The sequence below is a fragment of the Juglans regia genome, chromosome 16 (genome assembly GCF_001411555.2).
Source record: "Juglans regia cultivar Chandler chromosome 16, Walnut 2.0, whole genome shotgun sequence".
Classification (NCBI taxonomy): domain Eukaryota; kingdom Viridiplantae; phylum Streptophyta; class Magnoliopsida; order Fagales; family Juglandaceae; genus Juglans; species Juglans regia.
Window position 1 is genome coordinate 28,679,224 of NC_049916.1, and position 21,456 is coordinate 28,700,679.

General features: G+C 37.4%; 1 protein-coding gene across 1 annotated transcript; it reads right to left on the reverse strand.

Annotated features, from left to right (window-relative positions):
- Positions 1 to 12,182: 12,182 nt before the first annotated feature.
- Positions 12,183 to 21,123, reverse strand: LOC109018644 (protein STICHEL). Its single transcript, XM_019000813.2, has 6 exons — positions 18,651 to 21,123; positions 18,252 to 18,471; positions 16,240 to 16,809; positions 14,029 to 14,740; positions 12,829 to 12,910; positions 12,183 to 12,728 (listed from the first exon to the last, which is right to left on the reverse strand). Exons 1-6 carry the CDS (start codon positions 20,700 to 20,702, stop codon positions 12,630 to 12,632), a joined length of 3,735 nt encoding a protein of 1,244 aa, XP_018856358.2. The 5' UTR covers positions 20,703 to 21,123; the 3' UTR covers positions 12,183 to 12,629.
- Between the last annotated feature and the right edge of the window lie 333 nt (positions 21,124 to 21,456).

Consider the following 21,456-nt stretch of genomic DNA (forward strand, 5'->3'; position numbering starts at 1 on the left):
TTGGAAATAGGTAAGGACTTGATGAAGTCCATAGAAATATCAGTCTAGCTCCATGTGTGAATGGGTAATGGTTGAAAGAGGCCAGCAGGGTGCACATTTTCTGATTTACACTGTTGACAAGTAGGCACTCCTTGATATAGACCTTAAGGTCCCTTCTCATACTCAGGTTGCCTGGACAGCGCATCTGCTGCTTTATTTTCCATTCCTTTTATATATTCAATTGAAAAATCATATCCTAACAACTTACTTAATCACTTTTGTTGGGTGGGTATGCCTATTTTTTATTCCAACAGAAATTTGAGGCTCTGCTGGTCTGTTCTTACTACAAAGGTTCTACCCAAAATATACAACCTACATTTCTTTACAGCATACACTTGGGCAAATAACTCATTTTCATAAGTAGAAAGGTCTAAGGCCCTTCCTTTTAGAGCATGACCAAGATAAGCGGATGGCCTGCCCTCTTGCATCAAAATAGCTCCAATTCCCACCTCGAAGAATCACACTCAATGAGGAAGGATTTAGAGAAATTAGGTAAGGCCAACACTGGAGGTTTAGTGACTGTTGTCTTCAACTCATCAAAAGCCTTAGAAGCTACTGCTATCCATTGGAAGTAGTTCTTTTTCAACAAGGCAGTGAGGGGGGCATCAATTAACCAATAGTGCGTTATGAACTTCCTGTAATACCCTTAGGAACTTCCTGTAATACCTCGTGAGTCCTAAAAACTCGGACCTAAAGGAATTGGGCAGGGGCCAATTCAGCATGGCTTGAATCTTAGATGGGTCAGTTTTTACACCCTTAGCTGATACTAGGTGTCCCAAATACTCAATTTCTTTGCACCTAAACTTGCACTTGCTTCTCTTGGCAAACAATGTGTGTGCTGCTAATGTTTCTAGCATCGTAGTGAGGTGGGTTCAATGCTCCTTAAGGGTCATATTGTAGATCAAGATATTGTAAAAAAAAAAAAAATCACAAAACTCCTCAAATATGGTTGAAATATTTATGAGTTCCTAAAATGTGGCAGGAGTATTGGTTAGCCCAAACGACATGACTAGGAACTCATAGTGGCCATTGTGAGTCATAAATGATGTCTTGGGTATATCTTCCCACTAACCCTTATATGATGGTATCCTGACCTTAGGTCCATTTTAGAGAAGATGATAGCTCCGTGTAGCTCATCAAGTAGTTCATCGATTACGGGCATAGGAAACTTATCTTTGATTGTCTGCTTGTTTAAGGCATGATAATCAATACACATTCTCCAACTCGCCTTTCTCACCAACAATGTAAGAGAGAAAAAGGGAAATTGGCTCAATCTAATAACTCCAGTCGTTAGTAACTCATTGACTATCTTTTTTATTTCTGATTTATGATTAAAGGGGCACCTATAGAGTCAGACAGATAGGGAGCAGTGCCTTCCTAAAATATTTTTAATAATTTAATATATTATTTTTATATAGTAATTATATAAGTTAATGATATATTTTTCATCTAATTTATTATCATTGACCATATAATTTTTTTTTAATAAGTTAGTTACATAATACACATAATGATTCACTTACTTTAATTTAGTAATTTAAATAAATTTTTATTAATTTATTTGAAAAAAAATAAAAAATAATTGGGTCGGACCGAACGGACCAACAACTACCGGTCTGGTCCCTATGGATGTTTGGTCTGGTCCGGTCTGAAAAAAATGATGGACTTAAAATTTGGCCATCACCCCCCCTGGACCGGACCAAACCGATTTACACCCCTAACTAGAGGTACTAATGTTTCCACCTCCACTTGTCCTACTTCAGAAATTCGTAGGAGCATTCCCCCTCCTTTCCACCTTGGCTAACTGAGTAAGTTCACTCCCATCCAACCGCTTAGAATGATTGGGGTATAATCCCTTTGAGTATTGGCATTGGCTTAGCCAAATGCTAGTGCTCAGTCAAATATGACGATTTTGTGATAAAAAAAAAAACGTTGGCATTGGATTAGCCAAGCAAAGGTCATCCGAATTTTTATCTACGGTCATTCTTTAAAGATGAAGTAAGCTGTAGCGGGGTTATTCGATTTTTAATAAATATTTGCAAGTCCACTTTTCTCCTTCCACTTCGTTTCTTTCCACGCATTTCTCCTCTCTCTTCCCTTCAGTTTATTTGCCCGCTTGAGTAGACTACCAAGTAGTTGTGATTTTATTTGATTATGAAAATAAAAAAAAAAATTAAAAAAAAAATGGAGAGTTGGAGATTATAAAAAAAAGTAGTCTACCAGGTAGTTGTGATTTTCTTTTATTTTATTTAGTGGGGAGAGTTAGAGATTATGAAAATAAAAATAAAAAAGTATTTAAAGAAATAAAAAAAAAATTGTATTAAAAAATATATTTAAAAAAATAATATTTTATTATTATAGAGAATGAGATGGCTAATCCAATGTAGAGTTTAAATTTTGAGTCATTTGGAGATAACTAATCCAATTAGAGTGCTCTTAAGAATGACAGTCCTACTTTCTCGGGTGAAGGTCATCGTGAGGGTCGCAAAATCCCACAAAACTGGACCCAAAGTCTTAAGCCATTGCATCCATAGAACAATATCACAACCCCCAAGGAGTAACAGAAAAAATTCTCATAGTTCTCGTGTTAGGTGACCCTGCAATAGCATGCAAAGATATTTCAGGTGCCTTACCAATAGTTACAGTTGTGTTTACCCTTTTCTCTTCTAGCTCCAAGTTCTCATCACCATCCTCCTCCACCTCACCTTCATGGAAAAATTCTACCCCTTCCATGACATACAACCTGCCCTTTTACATTTGTGGTTGGGGTTCCACTTCTCTTCATAGTAATAACATAGCTCCTAATCACTCATTTCTTTCATTTCATTAGCACTAACCTTCTATATAGGAAAATAACCCTTAAGAGAGAATCCTTTCGGAGCTGAAAACTCCTTTACCACAGTCCTAGCAACCAACAGCTCTGATGCCAAAATGTTAAGGGACCGATTGTAATGAAAAGTGCGTAAGGAAAATGATAAGAAAAAAATGGATGATAGACTGGTTTTTCGAGGAAACTAGGACCTCTAAAGGGCGATTTCCTTGTGAATATTCTTTTATGCATTTCCTCTTGAATCTTTTTGTATTACATAGCAAAGCATAACATAAATGTAACAAAATGACTATAGTGCCCTTAATATGATAATGGGCCCACTAATTAACAAAAGAAGTATGTTCTACTACATTTCGGTGAGATTACTAATTAAATTGTCCAACAAAAGCCCAACAGCAGCCCAGCCCACTTGGCCCGTCACAACAATTGAAACATGACTCTAAAACATAACTCTAACGTAACATAACTCTAGTCCACGTAGGGTTGCTGATATATATTGAGGTATTACTCATTCAGTCAAAGATACTTTGTGCATCTCTTCACAGTTCTACTTCTACTCTTGTAAATCTTATAGGGTCCTTGCAAACATATGAGGCATCTCAAAAAACATATTTTGTTCGAGGTTAGGTTGTTGGCTCAGCTTTGCATTAGTTGATTGGACAAGGGTCTGAATGCGAAGGAGATAATATATCAACCTATTGGTTTCTCTGTTGAAGCATGGTTTCTTTGTTCCAGCTCTCCAAGTCCATGATGCGAATGCCACTTTTCTTTAGAGGAAGACGTACATTCTCCCAAAAACAGAGGGATGTTTTATCATATCGGTGGCAGCATGCTTTGCACAGGGGAGCCAAATAGAGGCACGTTTGAACACTAGATGGAGATAGACTCTAATGATGCACTCTAGTGTTAAGAGTAGATTGAACATTCGCAGTCCAACTGATTTCGTTTCACTGTCTTTGACATCATTTATTTTGTTGTGGTTGATTGCATAGCACATTAACAGCTTTGTGGGGGTATGCCATTAGATATTAATGAATTGGTCTTTATCTCTATTGCTCTTTTTTTGGCTATTTGTGACATGGTTAGTGTTAAGGAAACTAACAATCAACAGTTATCATCAACAAATCAAGATAAACATCATGGTCCATATCAAGATGAGATTAGAAGAGAGATGTTGGATAAGCTGATCAGAAGATAGAAATGAGTGTTACATATACTGTCCTATTAGTTAGGAGTTATCATGTCCTATTAATTAGGAGTTATCAAGTCCTATTAGTTAAGAGTTGTCTTTATGTTGTAATGGATCTATCTTTCGTGGTTATCAACATATATAGATGTTATCAACACCATGTAAATTATCTATAAATACAACAAAACATGGCATGGTCATTATCATGGCCAATATTCCTTTCCATCACAATATTCTTTTCATGGTATCAGAACGAGGTTTTCAATAACACTTGAATTGCATGAAACATGAGAAGAGTTTTGACTTATTTTTAAAAGGAAACCTAGAGTATTTAGAAAAATCATCAATAAATGTGGCATAAAATTTACATCCACTTATTGAGACAATTGGAGATATCCAAACATCACTATGGATTAACTATAGAGGTAAACTTGAGACTCTACTAGACTTGAGAAAGGGAAGTTGCTTGCTTTTTCCTCATTGGCTGGGTATACATATAGTTGAGTTTGAGTCTTTGTGTGACATTGGAAGTTATTGGCTTCTAAGCACACAATACAATGCAAGATTTGAGAGCTTGGATGGCCTAGTCTTATATGCCAGATGTGAGCAAAGGTTTTGACTCCAATCATGACTACATATGCTCTCCCTTTATTCTTGGCAAGCTTATTTAACTTCATAGGATAAAGGCTACCCTTACTTGGCCTTTGTAGGAGAATCGACCTTGTTAGGTAGTCCTTTACCACAAAATAAGAGTCAGTTAGCTTAAAGAAACAATTGTTAGGAGTGTACAGGAACCGATGGGACCGACAGAACTGGCTGCCAGAGTCAGAAACTAGTGAAGAACTGGTCAGCCAGCAGTAGAAAATAAAAGAAACTGACATCGGCAGGTTCGGTTTCGGTCTGAACCATTTTCAAACCATCAAACCAGCCGATATAATACATATATATATATGAGGTAAAACGACGCCGTTCCACATCGATCGGTTTTTATTTTTGAAAAAAACTGAACCGCAACAGTCAATTTTCACCCCTAACAATTGTTATCATGCCATAGTTGTTGAATGGATAGTAAATTAGCGGAAGCATTGGGACAATGAAGTATGTTTTTTCAAATGAACTATTGAGTGAGGAATATTGAAGGAGTTTCCTGTGTGCGCTATGCTAAGGCCATTACCATTACCTATTGCAACAATTTCAGATCCTTCAAAAGGTTATTGCAAGCTGAGGTTATTCAACTCTACTGTAATATGGTTTAGGGCTCCACTATCTGCTAACCATTCATCATCATCACGTAATGCAATTGGTTGAGACACCATGATTGCAAGTTCACTTGGAGGATGCTTGCCTTGATATGCAAAGTCCATTCTATAAAAGTAATCTAAGGCTTGGTGGTTATTTTTGCCACAAATCTGACAATGAGTTTTGTTAGTGTCAGATGCATTATTTGGACTAGGAGATTTTTTACCTTGTGATTGATTTGGTGTAGAACAGTAGCTTTGTTTCTAGTTTGAGTTTTTAGTAACAGTGAACTTAGTTTGTCCAGGTTTTGGTTTGCAATTTGGGTTGGTAAACTTTTAAGAGTAGAGTGCAAAGCCATTGGATTCTAATGCAGCAATTTGGTTCTTGAATGAGATCTTCATCTCCAACAGGGTTTCCAACAAGTGCCAATTGATCTGCAAGGGTCTTGGCTCCTTGAACAAAGTCAATATAGGTTTTGGTTCACTCGAGATTTGGAAGGTGAAGCATAACGAGTAAACAATGCATTCCATACTTGCCTTGAAGTATTTAAACCATACACTGTTTGGACTATCTTAGCAAATAGTGTAGCAATAAACCAGCTCAAAATATGCTGGTCCTTTTTCTCCCAGATTTCATAAGCTGGGTTCAGCATTATAGACCCATTTTTTTCAAGGTCAAGAATGAGTCGAGGTGGACAGGGCTCTTAACCATCAACAATGCCTATTAGTCCATTAGTCCTGAGTATGGGAGTGAATTGACATACCCAGGCCAAATAATTGGTATCATCCAATTTTGTATAAATTGGATGAGAGATGTTGGGATCGAAAAAGTAAGTGATGCATTGACTGAGTTGCTACTAGATCTAGCTATTGGAGAAGAAGAAAAATGAAGCAGCGTTAACCTTGTTGCTCTAGTACCATGAAAAGAATATTGTGATACCATGAAAATATAATTAATCAAAGTATTGATGGCAAACAAGTGGCTATTCGTGACAATAATATCATCCATGCAGATGAGAACAAAGATATGAGTAGAGCCCTTGTGAAGCATAAACAAAGGGGTGTCAAGGAGAGAGCCTGTGAAGCCAAGGTTGTGTAGTGTTTGTGTCAATCGATAAAACCATACTCTAGGTGCCTGCTTGAGGCCATAAAGGGCTTTGTTCAAATGGCATACATGATCTCCTTGACATGGTTAATCTGCTTGGATCTAAACCTTATTCAGCACCTTGTGTTTCTAGCAAGAGATTGAGTAAATTTGATGGGGACCCCCTACCAGATCCTACAGTATATAGACATATTGTAAGAGCGTTACAATATTGTACCCTTAAAAGGACTGTTCTCAGTTAATTAGTTATGTCATTTCCTTCATTGCCCCACAATTGCTCATTTTTTTGCAGCCAAACGCTTGTTGAGGAACCTAAAAGATACAATTGATTTTGACCTTTGATTTACTCCAGGACCTTTGCAACTAAATGCCTATTATGACTCTGATTGGATAGGGCTGTGCAAAATTTTAAAATTTTCGATTTCGCTTGACATTTGATCCGATTCCAACTCCGTCAGAGTCGGAGTGGTTGAAAATCAGAGTTGGAGTGCGGAGTGACTTCGAATAGGGAGTCGGAATCGAAGCTCCAAGGAGCTCCAAACTTTGACTCCAATTTCTTTGAAAAAGATCCAGATCGGAGCTCAATGTGGAACGGCGTCATTTCATCACATGGGGGGTCCAAAATGCAGAACCCTCCTTCCATTCCCTTCTCCCTTCTTCCTTCTTCCTTCTTCCTCCTGCTCTCTCAAGTCTCACGTCTGAACGGCTGAACCAGTGAACCTCGACCTCGCCTCCTCGTTCCCTCTTTGTTGTCACCGTGAGTCATTGCTTCTTCGTAGTGCGTGGCTTCAATCCAAGCTTCAGCCTCCGTTCAGCTTCAGTCTATGGTGAGAACCCGATTCTGAGCCCTAAAATTAAATTGCTTGATTTAATTTTATGTACCTGTCTCTTCTGTTACTCATAGCATGCACGTCTGAGTATTTTGTTGTGATTCTCGTGAATTTGTTTTGTAAATTTGTAGTAAGGAAATGTGTTTGATAAAATGTGTAATGTGTTTGTAAGTTGTGTTGTATGCATGCAATGTGCTTGATAAAATGTGTAAGAGATGTTTCTATGAGATTAGACAGATTCTCCTTAAAAGGAATGTGTTGTATGCATGCAATATTGCAATGTGTTTAATCTGAAAGTATCAAGAACAACTGAAAGTATCATATTCGTGCAATGAAAATAGATATCCTTTAGTAAAATTTTCAGGTTCCATGGGAAACGTGTAGCAAAAACTATATTGTGCTGTATAGAAGCTTCCCGAAAAGTTTCTGCATGCTGCATTTCATATTATCTACATCTATAAAGATAAATAGGATGCATGGAAACCCTTCCAAAGTGCTAAATGTGGTGGCCTCCGTTAAAGGCATCTGTGTTTAAATTATGAAAAGAGAGAAAAAAAACTTCATATGGATAGGCATGAATCATCCCCATTGAGATAGTCTTCATGGATAAAATATTAGTTTGTGTCATTACATAAAACTATCATGATATGTTGGTTTAAGTACATGCTTGGGAAAAGTGGGTGGGTTGATGTTTCTCAGACCAAGGGCTTATTAAAATGTTAATTTTGGTTGATGTTTCTTAATTACTGTTAGTCAAATGCACTCTGATCACCATGGAGATGCTAAACAACAACCATAAGATAATGTCATGATCTTAACCAAACTGACATAAAGTATTTATTCTGCTTCCTTGACCAAATTAATCACATTCATAAACATGATTCCAAATTATATATATTTTTATATATTTGCTTGATTTGTCTTCACTCGATCATGTTTCTCTATTGAGTTGGTCATGCATGCTTTGTTCTCTATAGATTTGTGTCTTCAAGTTATTGCAGTGTTTGGTTGCTAAGAAATATTAGAAAGGGATGCCAAAAATTGAAAATTTGACAATACTTTATCATCATGAACTAGTTGTTGGAAAATTGAAATACAAATGTTATGTACTTCATATGAACTAGTTATTTTTTAAACTAATTTTTTATTTCAAATTTATTTTTTTAGTCACATTGATTGTGATATGGATCCTAGACCTAGTGGAGATGATCGTCTACAAGGGGATGTGGTGGATGCCAATGCTACAACTCCTACACCGGTGGGTACTTCCACCCCTAGAGCCACATCTAGGGTAGCTACATCTAAAGCAGCTACATCTTGTGCGAGTAGTCGACTCCCACTTCCAGTAGATATAGAAGATGATGATATGTTCAACGAAGAGGAAGAGATGCCCATTGAGCAAGATCAACGACCATGGCCTTCTAAAAATAGGTCGTGGATTTGAGAGCATTTCAACAAAATTCCTGGTGATATTGCGAACTCGGTAGCAAAAAGTCATTACTGTGGGCAACTTTATGGATGCCATTCGAAGAAGTAATGCACCAGTGTGTTAATAGCACATCTAAATGGTTGCCAACGATATAAGATCATGAAGGGATTGGCAGCCACTAATCAGACCAACCTCAGTTACCAAACTTCTACAGCCACTGATGGTACACAGACTAAGAAACTGGTCATCCCTCAATATAGTGAGAAGATGTTGAGGGACATGCTTGCAGAGATGATAATTACTGATGAGATGCCTTTTACCACAGTCGAGAAAAGAGGCTTTCGAAAGTTTCTAAACTTTGTTAAGTCACAATTTCACATTCCATCACGGTATACGGTAATGCGAGATTGTATGAAGAGGCGTATAAAAGACAAGGCGAAGATGAGGAAAATGTTTATTACCACTGGTCAGAAAGTGTCGTTTACGACTGACATATGGATGTTCATACAGAACGTCTGCTACATGTGTATCACAACACACTACATTGACAGTGAGTGAATTTTGCATAAAAGAATTATTGACTTTAAAGAAATTGTGGATCATAAAGGTGCATCCATTGGGGCGAAGATGGATGATTGTTTAAAGGACTGGAGAATTCGAAAAGTACTGTGTATTACAATTGACAATGCGAGTGGCACTGAAACAACAATTGATTGGTTTAAGCGAAACACGACAATGAAAGATGATGTCATTCAGGCCCACGAGTTTATTCATGTTCGATGTTGTGCTTATATCATCAACCTCATAGTTGTTGAGGGGTTAAAAGAGGTTGATGATTCCATTATCCAAGTCTGCAACATTGTGCGATATGTGAGAGGTTCCCCCCAAAGGCTTGCCAAGTTCAAGGCAATAGCAGAAGATCTTAAAATTGAATGTTCTAGTATGTTGTACTTGGATGTTCCAACTCGATGGAACTCTACATACATGATATTGGATGTGGCACAGAAGTACTAAAAAGAGTTCGAGTGAATGGAGGTCGAGGATGGGGGCCTGAGATATGCTTTGTTGGAGCCAGCAAGACAGAGGCTCGGTGCTTCTGACGCACATGATTGGACTAGTGTGAGGTACTTTATTGAATTTTTTTAAAAAAATTATGACATAACCATGCTGCTATCTGGATCCAAATATACGACTACGAACTCATTCTTCAACGAGCTCTCGGAGCTTCACTTCCATTTGGAAAATAGTTGTGTTGACTCTGATGGATTGTTATCTACTATGGCTACGAGGATAAAGACCAAATAGGATAAATATTGGGCGAATATTGAGAAGATAAATAGATTACTATTTGTGGTTGTGATCCTTGACTCCCGATATAAGTTGGCCGTTCTAGAATTTTGGGTAAATTTTATCCTCGGGACAATGAATGTTGCAGAGTTTATTAGACTGCTAAAAAGTGATATTGATAACCTATATAATCACTACAACAATAGTTGTCAGCCTTCATCTGCAGCTGGTAGCTCCTCACATTCGAGGTCGACGGGGTCAACAACTTCCTTAGGTGATACCGACCCATCCGTAGGGGTTAGAAGCCATCGTATTATGCAACAGTATCATTAAGTCATATAAACAAGGAATATTATGCAGTGTACATATAAGGTTGAACGATATTTTATGGAAGCTGTCGAGGCACCTAGTAATGTATTTCAGTTATTAACTTGGTAGAAGGTTAATTCCACCAAATATCCATTCATTTCCCGTATAGCCTGAGATTTGCTAGCCATTCATGTCACTACGGTTGCCTCAGAGTCGGCATTTAGTACTGGAGGTCACATGTTGGATGCTTATTAGAGTTTATTGTCACCGTCAACCATGGAGGCCCTCAGTTGCACACATAATTGGATAAGTGAAGCGCCCATTGGACTAGATATCGTTGGTGTTGATGCTGAGATCTATAGGTTTGAATCGGGTAAGTTTATATGTTTTTAAATGATTATTTAATTATTTTAATGTTTCTAACTTCTACTTTTTATGATTTTATAGACCTAATTGTGAATCTTAACATAATTTCCGGTGACTAAGAGTCTGAGACGGACGCCCCTTGAGAGTTGGGATGGAGTTGAGAGAACCCCCTTTCTTAGCAAGAATGAAATTCTACTTTTACCGTTTCAGTTTTTTTTTTTTTTTAATCAATTTTTTTCATTTATTGATTGCAACTTTCTATCTTCATTTCAAGCATGACCAATGGACTATTGAGATTTGAGTAAAATGGGCATTTAATATTTATGTAGTTATCTTCCAAGGATAAGTCAATGTTATTGTTACGTTATAAATGAGACTATTATAACTTATGGCTATATTATACATGTTATTTAATTTTTAAACTATTGTATTCAAGTTTTTTTTTTTAATCTTTCTAGTATTTTTTTTTACATATTTGGACTTGGACTTTGGTGATCATATTTAATAATTTATGTAGTTACATTATATTGTGCTCGATCTAAGCAAAAACTCAAACAAGGACCCACCACATGGCACATGATACTCTTATTAGTCTTAATGTCTTATATTTATTTTTAAATTAAGTTGTAGATACACCTACCTCTGTTAATAGTGTTATGTAATGTAATGGATCAAATTTATTTTTGCATGTAATTTATTTAACAAAATAAATTGACCACATTATTTATTTATGTACTATTATTATTATTTTTTTTTTTGCCCAATAGACGGTCGGAACTCCAACCTCCGATCGAAGTCTGAGTCGGAGCAAAAATTTTGTTCCAACTCTTGTCGAAGTTGGAGCTCAAAAATGGCTACTCCGACTCTGTTCGAGTCGGAGCTCAACCCTATGATTGGGTAGGAGACCCAATTGATTGACGCTCTACTAGTGCCTACGGTATTTTTCTAGGAAATTGCTTGATTTCATGGCAAGCCAAGAAACAAAATGTTGTGTCCAAATCTAGCACAAAGGCCGAGTATCGCTCCCTGCTATAGCTAAATTATATTGGATCAAAATGCTATTTAAGGAACTTAATTGTTCTTTGCGTGCCTCTCCTCAGTTATGGTGTGACAACATGGAAGCTCTTGCATTAGCTTCTAATCCTATCTTTCATACAAGAACATACACATTGAAATAGACTATCATTTCATACATGAAAAAAATTCTAAACAAAGATGTCGTGGCTTGTAATATCTCAACTGCAAATCAATGTGCTGATATTTTCACAAAGGGCAGGTTTAACTTCCTCTCAGTTTCTTAAACTCCATGACAAACTCATGGTCACTACCCCTCCTATGAGTTTGAGGGGGGCTGTTAAGGAAACTAACAATCAATAGTTATCATCAGCAAATCAAGATAAACACCATGGTGCAAATCAAGATGAGATTAGAAGAGAGATTCTGGATAAGCTGATCAGAAGATACAAATGAGTGTTACTTATCATGTCCTATTAGTTAGAGTTATCTATCTGTTGTAATGTATCTATCTTTCGTGGTTATCAACTTGTATAGATGCTATCAAGTTATCAACCCTCTGTAAATTCTCTATAAATACAACACAACATGGCAGGATCATTATCCTGGCCAATATTCCTTTCCATCACAGTATTCTTTTCAGTTAGAACTCATGTTATTGGTCACTTGACAAGCAAATAATGGGGAGAAGCTGTATCCTGACCAAAAAGAACAAACTAGAAAGATACTTCCATCCATCCCGTTCCTAGAATAGTCCAGCAGAGTCAGCAGATCAGAAATGCGAAAGAAGATTAACAGTTTAACATCCACTGTCTCTCTCCTTTACTGATGGCATTGGAAAATGCACATGCCAACTGGCAACCACAGCCTTTACATATCGTACGCACCCTCCCCCCGCAAAAAAAATGGCTCAACTGTCAAAAGATAAATAAAGTAAAATATATAGTGAAAAGAACAGTATATCTGAAACCCCAAACTACAAATTCTCCCTATTTATCGTCTAGATCCACACTCTGTTTTCTTTGGCCTGCTGCAATCACCAAACAATGAAAACCGTCCACCCTTTTGTGGCCGAACTGAGGTTACTTTAACCTGTTTACAGACAAAGTACCAACAAATTTATTCGACATTCAACAAGTTTCCCTGCCTAAATAAATGAAAACGGAAGGGGGAAAATAAAGCAACAGCCTACCCTTTCCCTCTTACGAGGTTTGGTGTTATTCCAACAGAAGAGCCCACTACAACCTCCAGTTCCAGACCCTGATTCATATCCCCTAGAGAAACAGCACGAATTAGCATGAATGTTATATGACAGAAATGTTGATACCTGGCAACAGGCACACATAACAACCCCAAGGCCTCATGCATTGCCTAGTGCATCAAATCACTTCACTCTCTGACACACTCTGGAAAATTAGAGTAGAATAGCATGACAAATTTATACCGTTTATTACGGGTGTAAACTCAAACCGGAAAACCGGTTTTTAAAATGTAAAAACCGGCCAGTTTCGGTCCGGTTCCGGAATTTTTTGGCCCGGACTGGACCCGTTGATTAAAAAAAATAAAAAATAAAAAATAATATTTTTATATATAAGTTTTATACAAAATATTTTATATATATTAAATATTAATATGTATAAGTTTTATATATAATGTATAATTATAAATTTTTATGTGAAATTTTATATATAATATATATATTCATATATGAAATAATTTCTTATTATAATTTATAAATTATTACATTAAATGTTAATACTAAATCACTAAAAGTTTATAACTAATACTAATATATAACTTATAACTATACCAATAGTCTAATATTAATACTATTATATAGTCTAATATATATTAATAAAAGTATAAAACAGTTTTTTTTTTAAATCAAAATTTTTTTTTTATACATAAATTTTTAATGACAAATTGTGAAACTTACATTTTAAAAAAATGGGAAAATCGGATCGGAAACCGGTAAAACCGGAAGTATCGGTTTAGGAGGGTAACCAGTGCGTAATCGGTATTGAAAAATACAAAACCGTTACATACCGGTTCGGTCCTAGATTTTATCCAAAACCAGACCGGTTACACCCCTACCGTTTATAAGATTCCCTCCGTTAAATAATCATCTAACAACATCATCAGTTATATATAAAAAACACTGAAGAAAGAGCCGGTACTTTTTTTTTTTTTGGGTTCAGTGAATCGAAAGAATGAGTCAAGTCTTACGCACAAATTGTCATGCCGTAAATGAACAGTGAACCCACCATGATTTTTACACAGGTAGCCACCAATTTCGCTTCAGATGATATCTTCCAATCAAGTGAGAGGCAAAGAAATTTATGAAAGATGTGGAAAAGAATGCAGTAAATTAAGAAATGAAAGAAAGACTCACAGGTTATTTTTACTGAAATTGCCTGCTAAGCTTTTATCATGCAATAAACTTGGTGACATGGGAAAAAGATCAATCCTTTTACTATTTTGGTCCTTCTGGAGGACCCTCCCAATGTTAACTTTGGGTTCATGATTTAATTCATCTTCCCAATGCTGAGAGAACGCCATTGAGTTCATGGAGTCCATTTGATCTTGACAATATATGCCATTTTGAGGCAGGACTTGATTCTTCTCAGGTTTCAAACGACTCAATGAACCAGGTGTGCCTTTCTCTGCAGTCTGTAACCAGGCAGTTTCTAGCCTTTGCTCGTGAATAATGGATTCTATTCTCTGCATTGGAATCTCCTGTCTCCTCTCTCTCGTACTATTGGTTTGGCCATTGCCATTAGCTGTTAAGTCTGATGAGCCAGAGGTAGATTGATAGGTTCCATCCAGCAACAAAGAACGTTTAGAGAAACCATTAATTGGGTTCAGGTGTACTGCCTTCCTTTCCTGATCAACAGCTGCAGCTGTTTCGGCCCTCTTCAGACCCTCTGGTAACTTGACCAGCTTCACGATATTAATAGAAGCCTCACTATCGGGCAAAAGGATTATTCTAACCTCTACATTGCATCTCAGAACTATTTCCATTGCATTTGTGATACTGCTCAAAAACCTTTCCACTCTACATTTGATGTCTCGATTCCCAAATGCAACAAAAGCAACAAGAAAACCTGCATGCAGAAGCATCTAAGAATAAAGAACAAGCATGTGTATGCCAGAGAGAGAGAGAGAGAGAGAGAGAGTACCATGGTCTCCCATCATGCACCTCATTTAGGAGGTCAAGTTTTAAAGCAATCCGATTCAATTAAATGCTTCCAGTTTTTAGAAAACCAACCCAATCAGTCATTGATCCTAGTAAATGACTCCAAGCTTAAGTATTTACAACTAGTATGTTATACCTTGACTATCCAAAGTATGGTCATCGCATTACGCATATAAGTTGAAAACTAAACATGGTGTATGTATCGAAAGAAAGAGCATTTGGACTAAAAAAATGTTGGGCGATCTTGGGATTTGGAGTTTCTAAAATAAGCAAGGAAGATTGATCATTATAACCTCTACAAGTTCAGTAGTAGCAGATAGAATTTTATCTGAAGGAGTAAAAAGATCTGTCTGAGTTAATCAGATGGGAGGTGGAACCAGGAGGGATCTTTCAAATCAATTTGACTAAAATGTTATTAGAAATTTAAATGAACTGACTCATTTCCTTCACATCATCGCTGTTGGTGGCTTCACAATTTCAAACAATGAACTGCAGCATATGCAGGTAAAAATGGTTTATTTGTGTTTCCAATATAGTGAATGATAAATATTAATCTCACACACAACTATGGAGTAAAGTTACAGCTGGAGTAAAGTTACAGCTAATGGCAATGGCCAAACCAGTAGTACGAGAGAGAGGAGACAGACGCTGGCACAACTATGGCTAAAGTTACACCAGCGTCTGCATCAGCTAACAAACTACACTCACTGAATAGGCAATATCCCTTTTTTTTTTTCTCAATAAGTAGTGATATCCTATTTTCGTTCCTAGAAAAATTCACATAGAAACTTGCTTTGGCAAGTAAGACAAGAGAAACAATATAGACCTGATTCCGTATGAGTACCAATCATTACATCAGCTGGAATTGAAATCCATATCAATTGTAGATTACTAGTTATTGGCTGATGCAACCCCTAAAGGTTGGCTCAAGTGTTAAAAGAGCATTGGTCTTGGTAGTATGCTTCCTCTACTTATAAAAAAAAAAGTATGCTTTCTTTATGTCTAAAGTTCAAAGCCTTGGGTGAAAACAATTTCTAGGGGCCATTGGACTAGGGGAATTTTCCCTTGAATTACTTGGCATGCAATTGCGGGAAACTCCTTGCCGAGAGGCTATGTACCCTCAGGATTAGTCAGGACATAGTTCTGGACACCCGGTGGCATTAAGAAAAAAAAAGCATTATTGGCGGTCCGCGGATACATACACACCATAGATGAAATTTTTACTATCATTTGACTTGTAGCACCAACTCTCACCAAGACAACCAGAGAGCAACCTTTTTGATAAATAGATTACCAACAAGCAACTTGAGACTATGATGAGGTCATGCACATTTTAAATCATTTTATGCTTCAGTTTTACAAGTAAAAAAGTATGAGTGTGCAACAACTGAAAACCTATGAGCTTACCTTCAACTTCGGATATCGACACAAGCTTTCCATGAACAGCTAGCAGCTGCCTCAGTGTCTTTGAATGGCACCTCTCAATGCAACTTGCCCAGACATCATTCAACTTTTCTGAGTTTATGCATCTAAACATCATATTTCTAGCCATAATATCATCACATGAGGCAGCTGAGGCACCCCCATCAACTGACTGGCTTTGTGACAGCTTGGGATTGGAGTTGGAGCTGAAACCGTCAACCCCTGACAACAGTTCCCTAAGATGGTTGGGATTCCCACTTACTGCCTTCTGCAGGGAAGCAGGAGAAGTTGGTTTTCGAGGAGTATGGTGAGCATCCCACTTCTGCTTGTAAGCAGTAGCTTCTCTTGAAGCACTGGATGGGTCATCATCGGTTGCCTTACAGCTCTGCCTTCTGCTGCTTCCGGAGTGAGAAAAGTCTGGAGAAGGTATTGAACCGAGCTGCAATAAGGTTGCTGTGAACCACGTTGAGCGTTCACTTGAAACCCTCAGCTGTTTCTCGGCCTCTGAAAGAAGCTTCAAAGCATGCTTTAATCTCTCCATTTCTAATTGAGTCACTGAAACATGAAACCCACCCATCCATTGCAGTTATTATTATTATCTCTGGAGATCATCGCAGTTATTAATCAAAGATCAAAATCATGATATTTTTAATTCCATATGAAAATAATTTAAAACGACACTTGGACGAGGCAGCAACATATGAAACACTAAACTTCCGTTTCTTTAGCTTTTTTTGGGATATTGATGTGTGAGAAAGACGATATGGAGAAAAATAAGATGGTATAGGTTGTATGTAAACATCAAAGAATGTGACTAAGAATAGTTGGAGGGAAGACCAACCAAAATATAAACTTTAACAAATAAATCCTACGCAGCAAGTCAATTACATAAGAACCTAGGACATTATAAGTCAAACAGCAGAGTGCTATCAGCAATAGCCTAGCTAGGTTGATAATACCACTTAAAGGTCTACAAAATTCTAATGGTTTAGGTAGCCCCCAGAAACATTCAAGGATTAAACCAGCCATGACCAACCTTGGGATTTGAGCAGCCAAAGAATATAAAATATGAACCAAAAAAAAAATAGAACAAATGTTTCATGCACCAGAATCAATCCAGTCTCCGTTAAGAAGGACCTTGCACTTTGAGGTTGCCAATGTTTTTGTTTTTTGGGGAGGGTACTATAACATCAACTTATTTCTCTAGAATATAATCAGGTCCACAATATAATCAAGTCAGGGTCTATCCACATGATGCAATAATTACATCAACAAAAGATGACCCAGTCTCTCATTGTATCGTTTTCTTCTTTTCCTGAAATACTTAAGGTAGTGTTAATGATGACAAATAAATATTTTTAACGTAAAGCACGAGCAGACATATTGGAATAGATGGATCAACTTATAACTAGGTATAAAAAGAATGCTAAGGGCAGAACCGAAAAATAGGATTCCACGGCTAACTGCAGGAGATGAGTCAATATAGAGAAGTCTCAGTGAAAAATTCCGGAATAAGGCAAAAAACCCTTATTACTTTATCGTCCATTTACATTCTAACTGATGTCTATTTTGGAACTACTATAAGCTTCTACATGGAATTCCTTTCAATGAAAACAATGCAACTCGATTTGGTGAGAAATTTCATTTGCCCGTGTTCCTGGAATTCCTTTCAATGCAAACAATGCAACTCAATTTGGTGAGAAATTTCATTTGCCCATGTTCGAAAATAAGCCCAACTTCGTTTGGCACATGGATTGGGCATGATACAATTATTTACTAGGACCAATAGGCATTTGGGTTTATCAACAATATTCGATCTGTCAATGATTATTTCTTTTTTTTATTTTTTTCGCTCAACCTAATTTTGATATTACACATTTGCTTATGACATGGTGTACCATTATTTTTCTTCTTTTCCCGATAAGTCACGCTACCAAAACTCAGGATGAAAAATGAAGTGCTGTACCGGCATCAAAAGTGAAGGGAATGGTACTCACAACTTCTTTCACCAGGGAAAAAATCACCACATTTGGCATCAATTGTGTTGTAAGTTCCAGCAATGATATCCATAATGAGACTGGCCAGTTGAGACATCAAAACCATCGGATCAGCCCCCAAGTCCATCAACTCCCTGGCTCTTTTCACTGTTTCTACAGTGTCTGATGACATTGCTAACTCTAAAAGTTCCAGTAATTTTTCATCTGAAACAACTCCCACCTGTAGAAGATAATACACTCAATTAATCCGTTTGGAACATTCTATTTCTTCATAAAATTCTACAGTTGTATAAATTTTTTTTACCGATCAAAAAAATTTATGCAACTATAGAATTTTATAAATAAATAAAATTCACCCGAGTAAAATTTGCTAACAAGTTCATTGGCAAGAAAACTCACAAGTTCATTTACAAGAGATGTGGTGATTCTTTTCCCCAGTAAACTCAGTTGTTCCAACATAGTTTCTGCATCTCGAAGTGAACCATCTGCATTCAAAGCAATCAAATCCAATGCATCCGATTCAACATCCAAGCTCTCATTAGCAGAAATATTCCGTAACCTGGCTACAACATCAACATCTTTAATTTTGTTGAAAAGGTATTTCTGACACCGTGATTGTACAGTACGGGGTACATTGTCAAGGTCAGTTGTTATTAGTATGAACACAACTCGCTCTGGTGGTTCTTCAAGAAATTTGAGAAATGCCAGCCATGTCTTAGAGGGTAACAAGTGACACTCATCAATAACAAAAACCTTGTATTCTGAGAAGGCTGATGAGGACGCCACCGATAGTTTCTTCAATAAGTACCTAACTCTATCCATTCCTTTCTTATTGGTTCCATCAACTTCCAACAGATCTCTACTCTTGCCAGAGATGAAATCAGTGCATTCCCTGCAGTAACCACATGGCTTGGTTTCATCAGGAGCCAGACAATTCAAGGCAGAGGCAAAAGTCCTGGCTGTTGATGTTTTTCCAGTTCCACGGGGACCGTGAAAAAGATAAACAGGGGCAACCCGACCCCTTATAACAGCATTTCTCAGCGACTGGACGACAATATTCTGCCCAATTAATTCACCAAAGAACATCGGTTTATACTTCTTACTAAAACTCCTGATATTGTCCGGTGTGCCTTCCTCTTCCCCTTCCCCATTAAGAGCTACAATCTCTAGTCCTTCTTGACTTCTACAGCTGGACGACCATCTCCTCCCATCCAATCTACTCAAAGCTTCCAAATCAAGCTCCCCAAAGTTAGTAGACAGTTCATCATCACTCCGCCCAGTTCCTATGGATGAACCGCCTCTGCAATCACCAAGTAATGGAAAAACACCTTGAGCACTTCTTGAAGCAATACTCCGCTTGTTGGAACCTGATGATGATCCTTGACGCCTGGGATACATAACTTGACTTCCGCACAACATGATGCTCCCTTTCCTCCTTATTGTATCTGAAAGTGAAGAAGAGTAACAGCTCCCACACACACCACGATGTTTGGGTGTCCTCTTTGACCAATAACAAGGAATCCCACATCCTTGGCGACCAGGCAAATCCAAATGATCATCCACCTCATCATCCCCATCATTGATTGAAGTAGTAGTACCATCCCAAGACCCAACAGTACTTGGGTTTTGATTACGATACCTATTATAGGAACTAGTCGACAATGCCGGTGTACTATATGAAAAAGAAGAATCCTCTCTTAGACCACTTTTTCTCAAAAACTTGGAAGAGTGAGACCAATTCTTATGCTGAAGTTTCAAAAGCAATGGGGACGCCCTCAAAATTTTCCTAGACTCCTCAGAATTACTATACTCTTCGGTATCATCAGATTGCTCCACAGAGTCATCCCGGCTTAACCCGATAGAAGGATGACTCTGGAACGGTGGTTTTGAAGTAACTAAGTTTCTACCAACAATATCATCTTTATGTCGATATTTTGATAAAGCGTCCAAATTTGTATCAGTTTTCTTACTCTTCTTCCTCTTCTTTTTCTTCTTCTTCTTCTTAATGTTGGCCGACGACACAGGATTTGCATTCCTACATCTGAATATGGAAGGAAAGCTATCACTCTTTGAATCCCTACCATTACGCGCATCGCTCAGGTTATCTTCAACACTGCCCCCCGGAATCGAAGAAGAAGATCCATCGTCGTCATCGTCAATCGTGGCCATTGCTGCGCACTTCTCGGTTGAGGATTTGTGGCTTTTCCAATTGTACAGGAACACACTCTTCTCCTTGTCCTTGCCATTGTTATTTTGGAAATGATCAGACTGTAACAAGTGCTCCGAAGTTGAATGAGAAGCAGCCGGTGGAACAGATCTTGATGAATTTAGAGGGGATTTCCAAGAGGAACTCGTGCCGGGATCTCGTAAAACCCGGGCTGCCTTCCGGATTTGAGTAAGCTCCTTCTTCAAGTGGAGCTTGCTTGGATCACCAACCCTCATTTCTGACATTTCTGTTATTCACAAGAGCAGTATTTGTTTTGGGTTTCGTAGGTTAATCGAAGTTGAGCTGCAAAAGTAAATGCTCTTTCAGAACCAAAAACCCGTAAACCACAGAGAATGAGATCCCGTCTTTTACTCCGTTTTATTCTTCATAAGAGCAGTATTTGGTCTGGGCTCTGGTGGGCAATTGAGGTTGAAGTCTAACAAAAAAAATATCATCTTTCAGAACCAAAAATCAACAAAGCACACGACCCGGAAAGAATGAGATCCAATCGACCAATACGCCCTTTTTCTTCCGCTTGTTGATTGAAAAACAAATGCAAGCAGCAAGCGTATATACATGTATACATAGAGTGAAGAAAGTTTACAGAATGGAGGGGAGTAAATGGTTTCGAGGGTACGTGCAGATCAGATCTGATCGACAGATTATTATTATGAGTAAGTTTCGCAATTTCTCTTAACAAAAAAAAAAAGTAAGGTCATAATGAAAATAAATTTTTGGATTCAATTACATTCTATTTTCTTAAAAAGACTCAGATTATTTTCAGCAACAGATGGAAAATGAAATGACAGTGATTCTCTTTGACAATTGTCACCCGGGCCAGTTAAAAATCTTCATTTTCATTTTCATCTTTCGAATTTTCTTTTTACGTTAAATGATTTTATTGGTTAACCATTTAAGTGAAAATTCATTTTAAATATTACATTCTGTTGAAGAATGAAAAAAGTCAAACTGTCTATGAACATTTTTCTTAAGATTTAT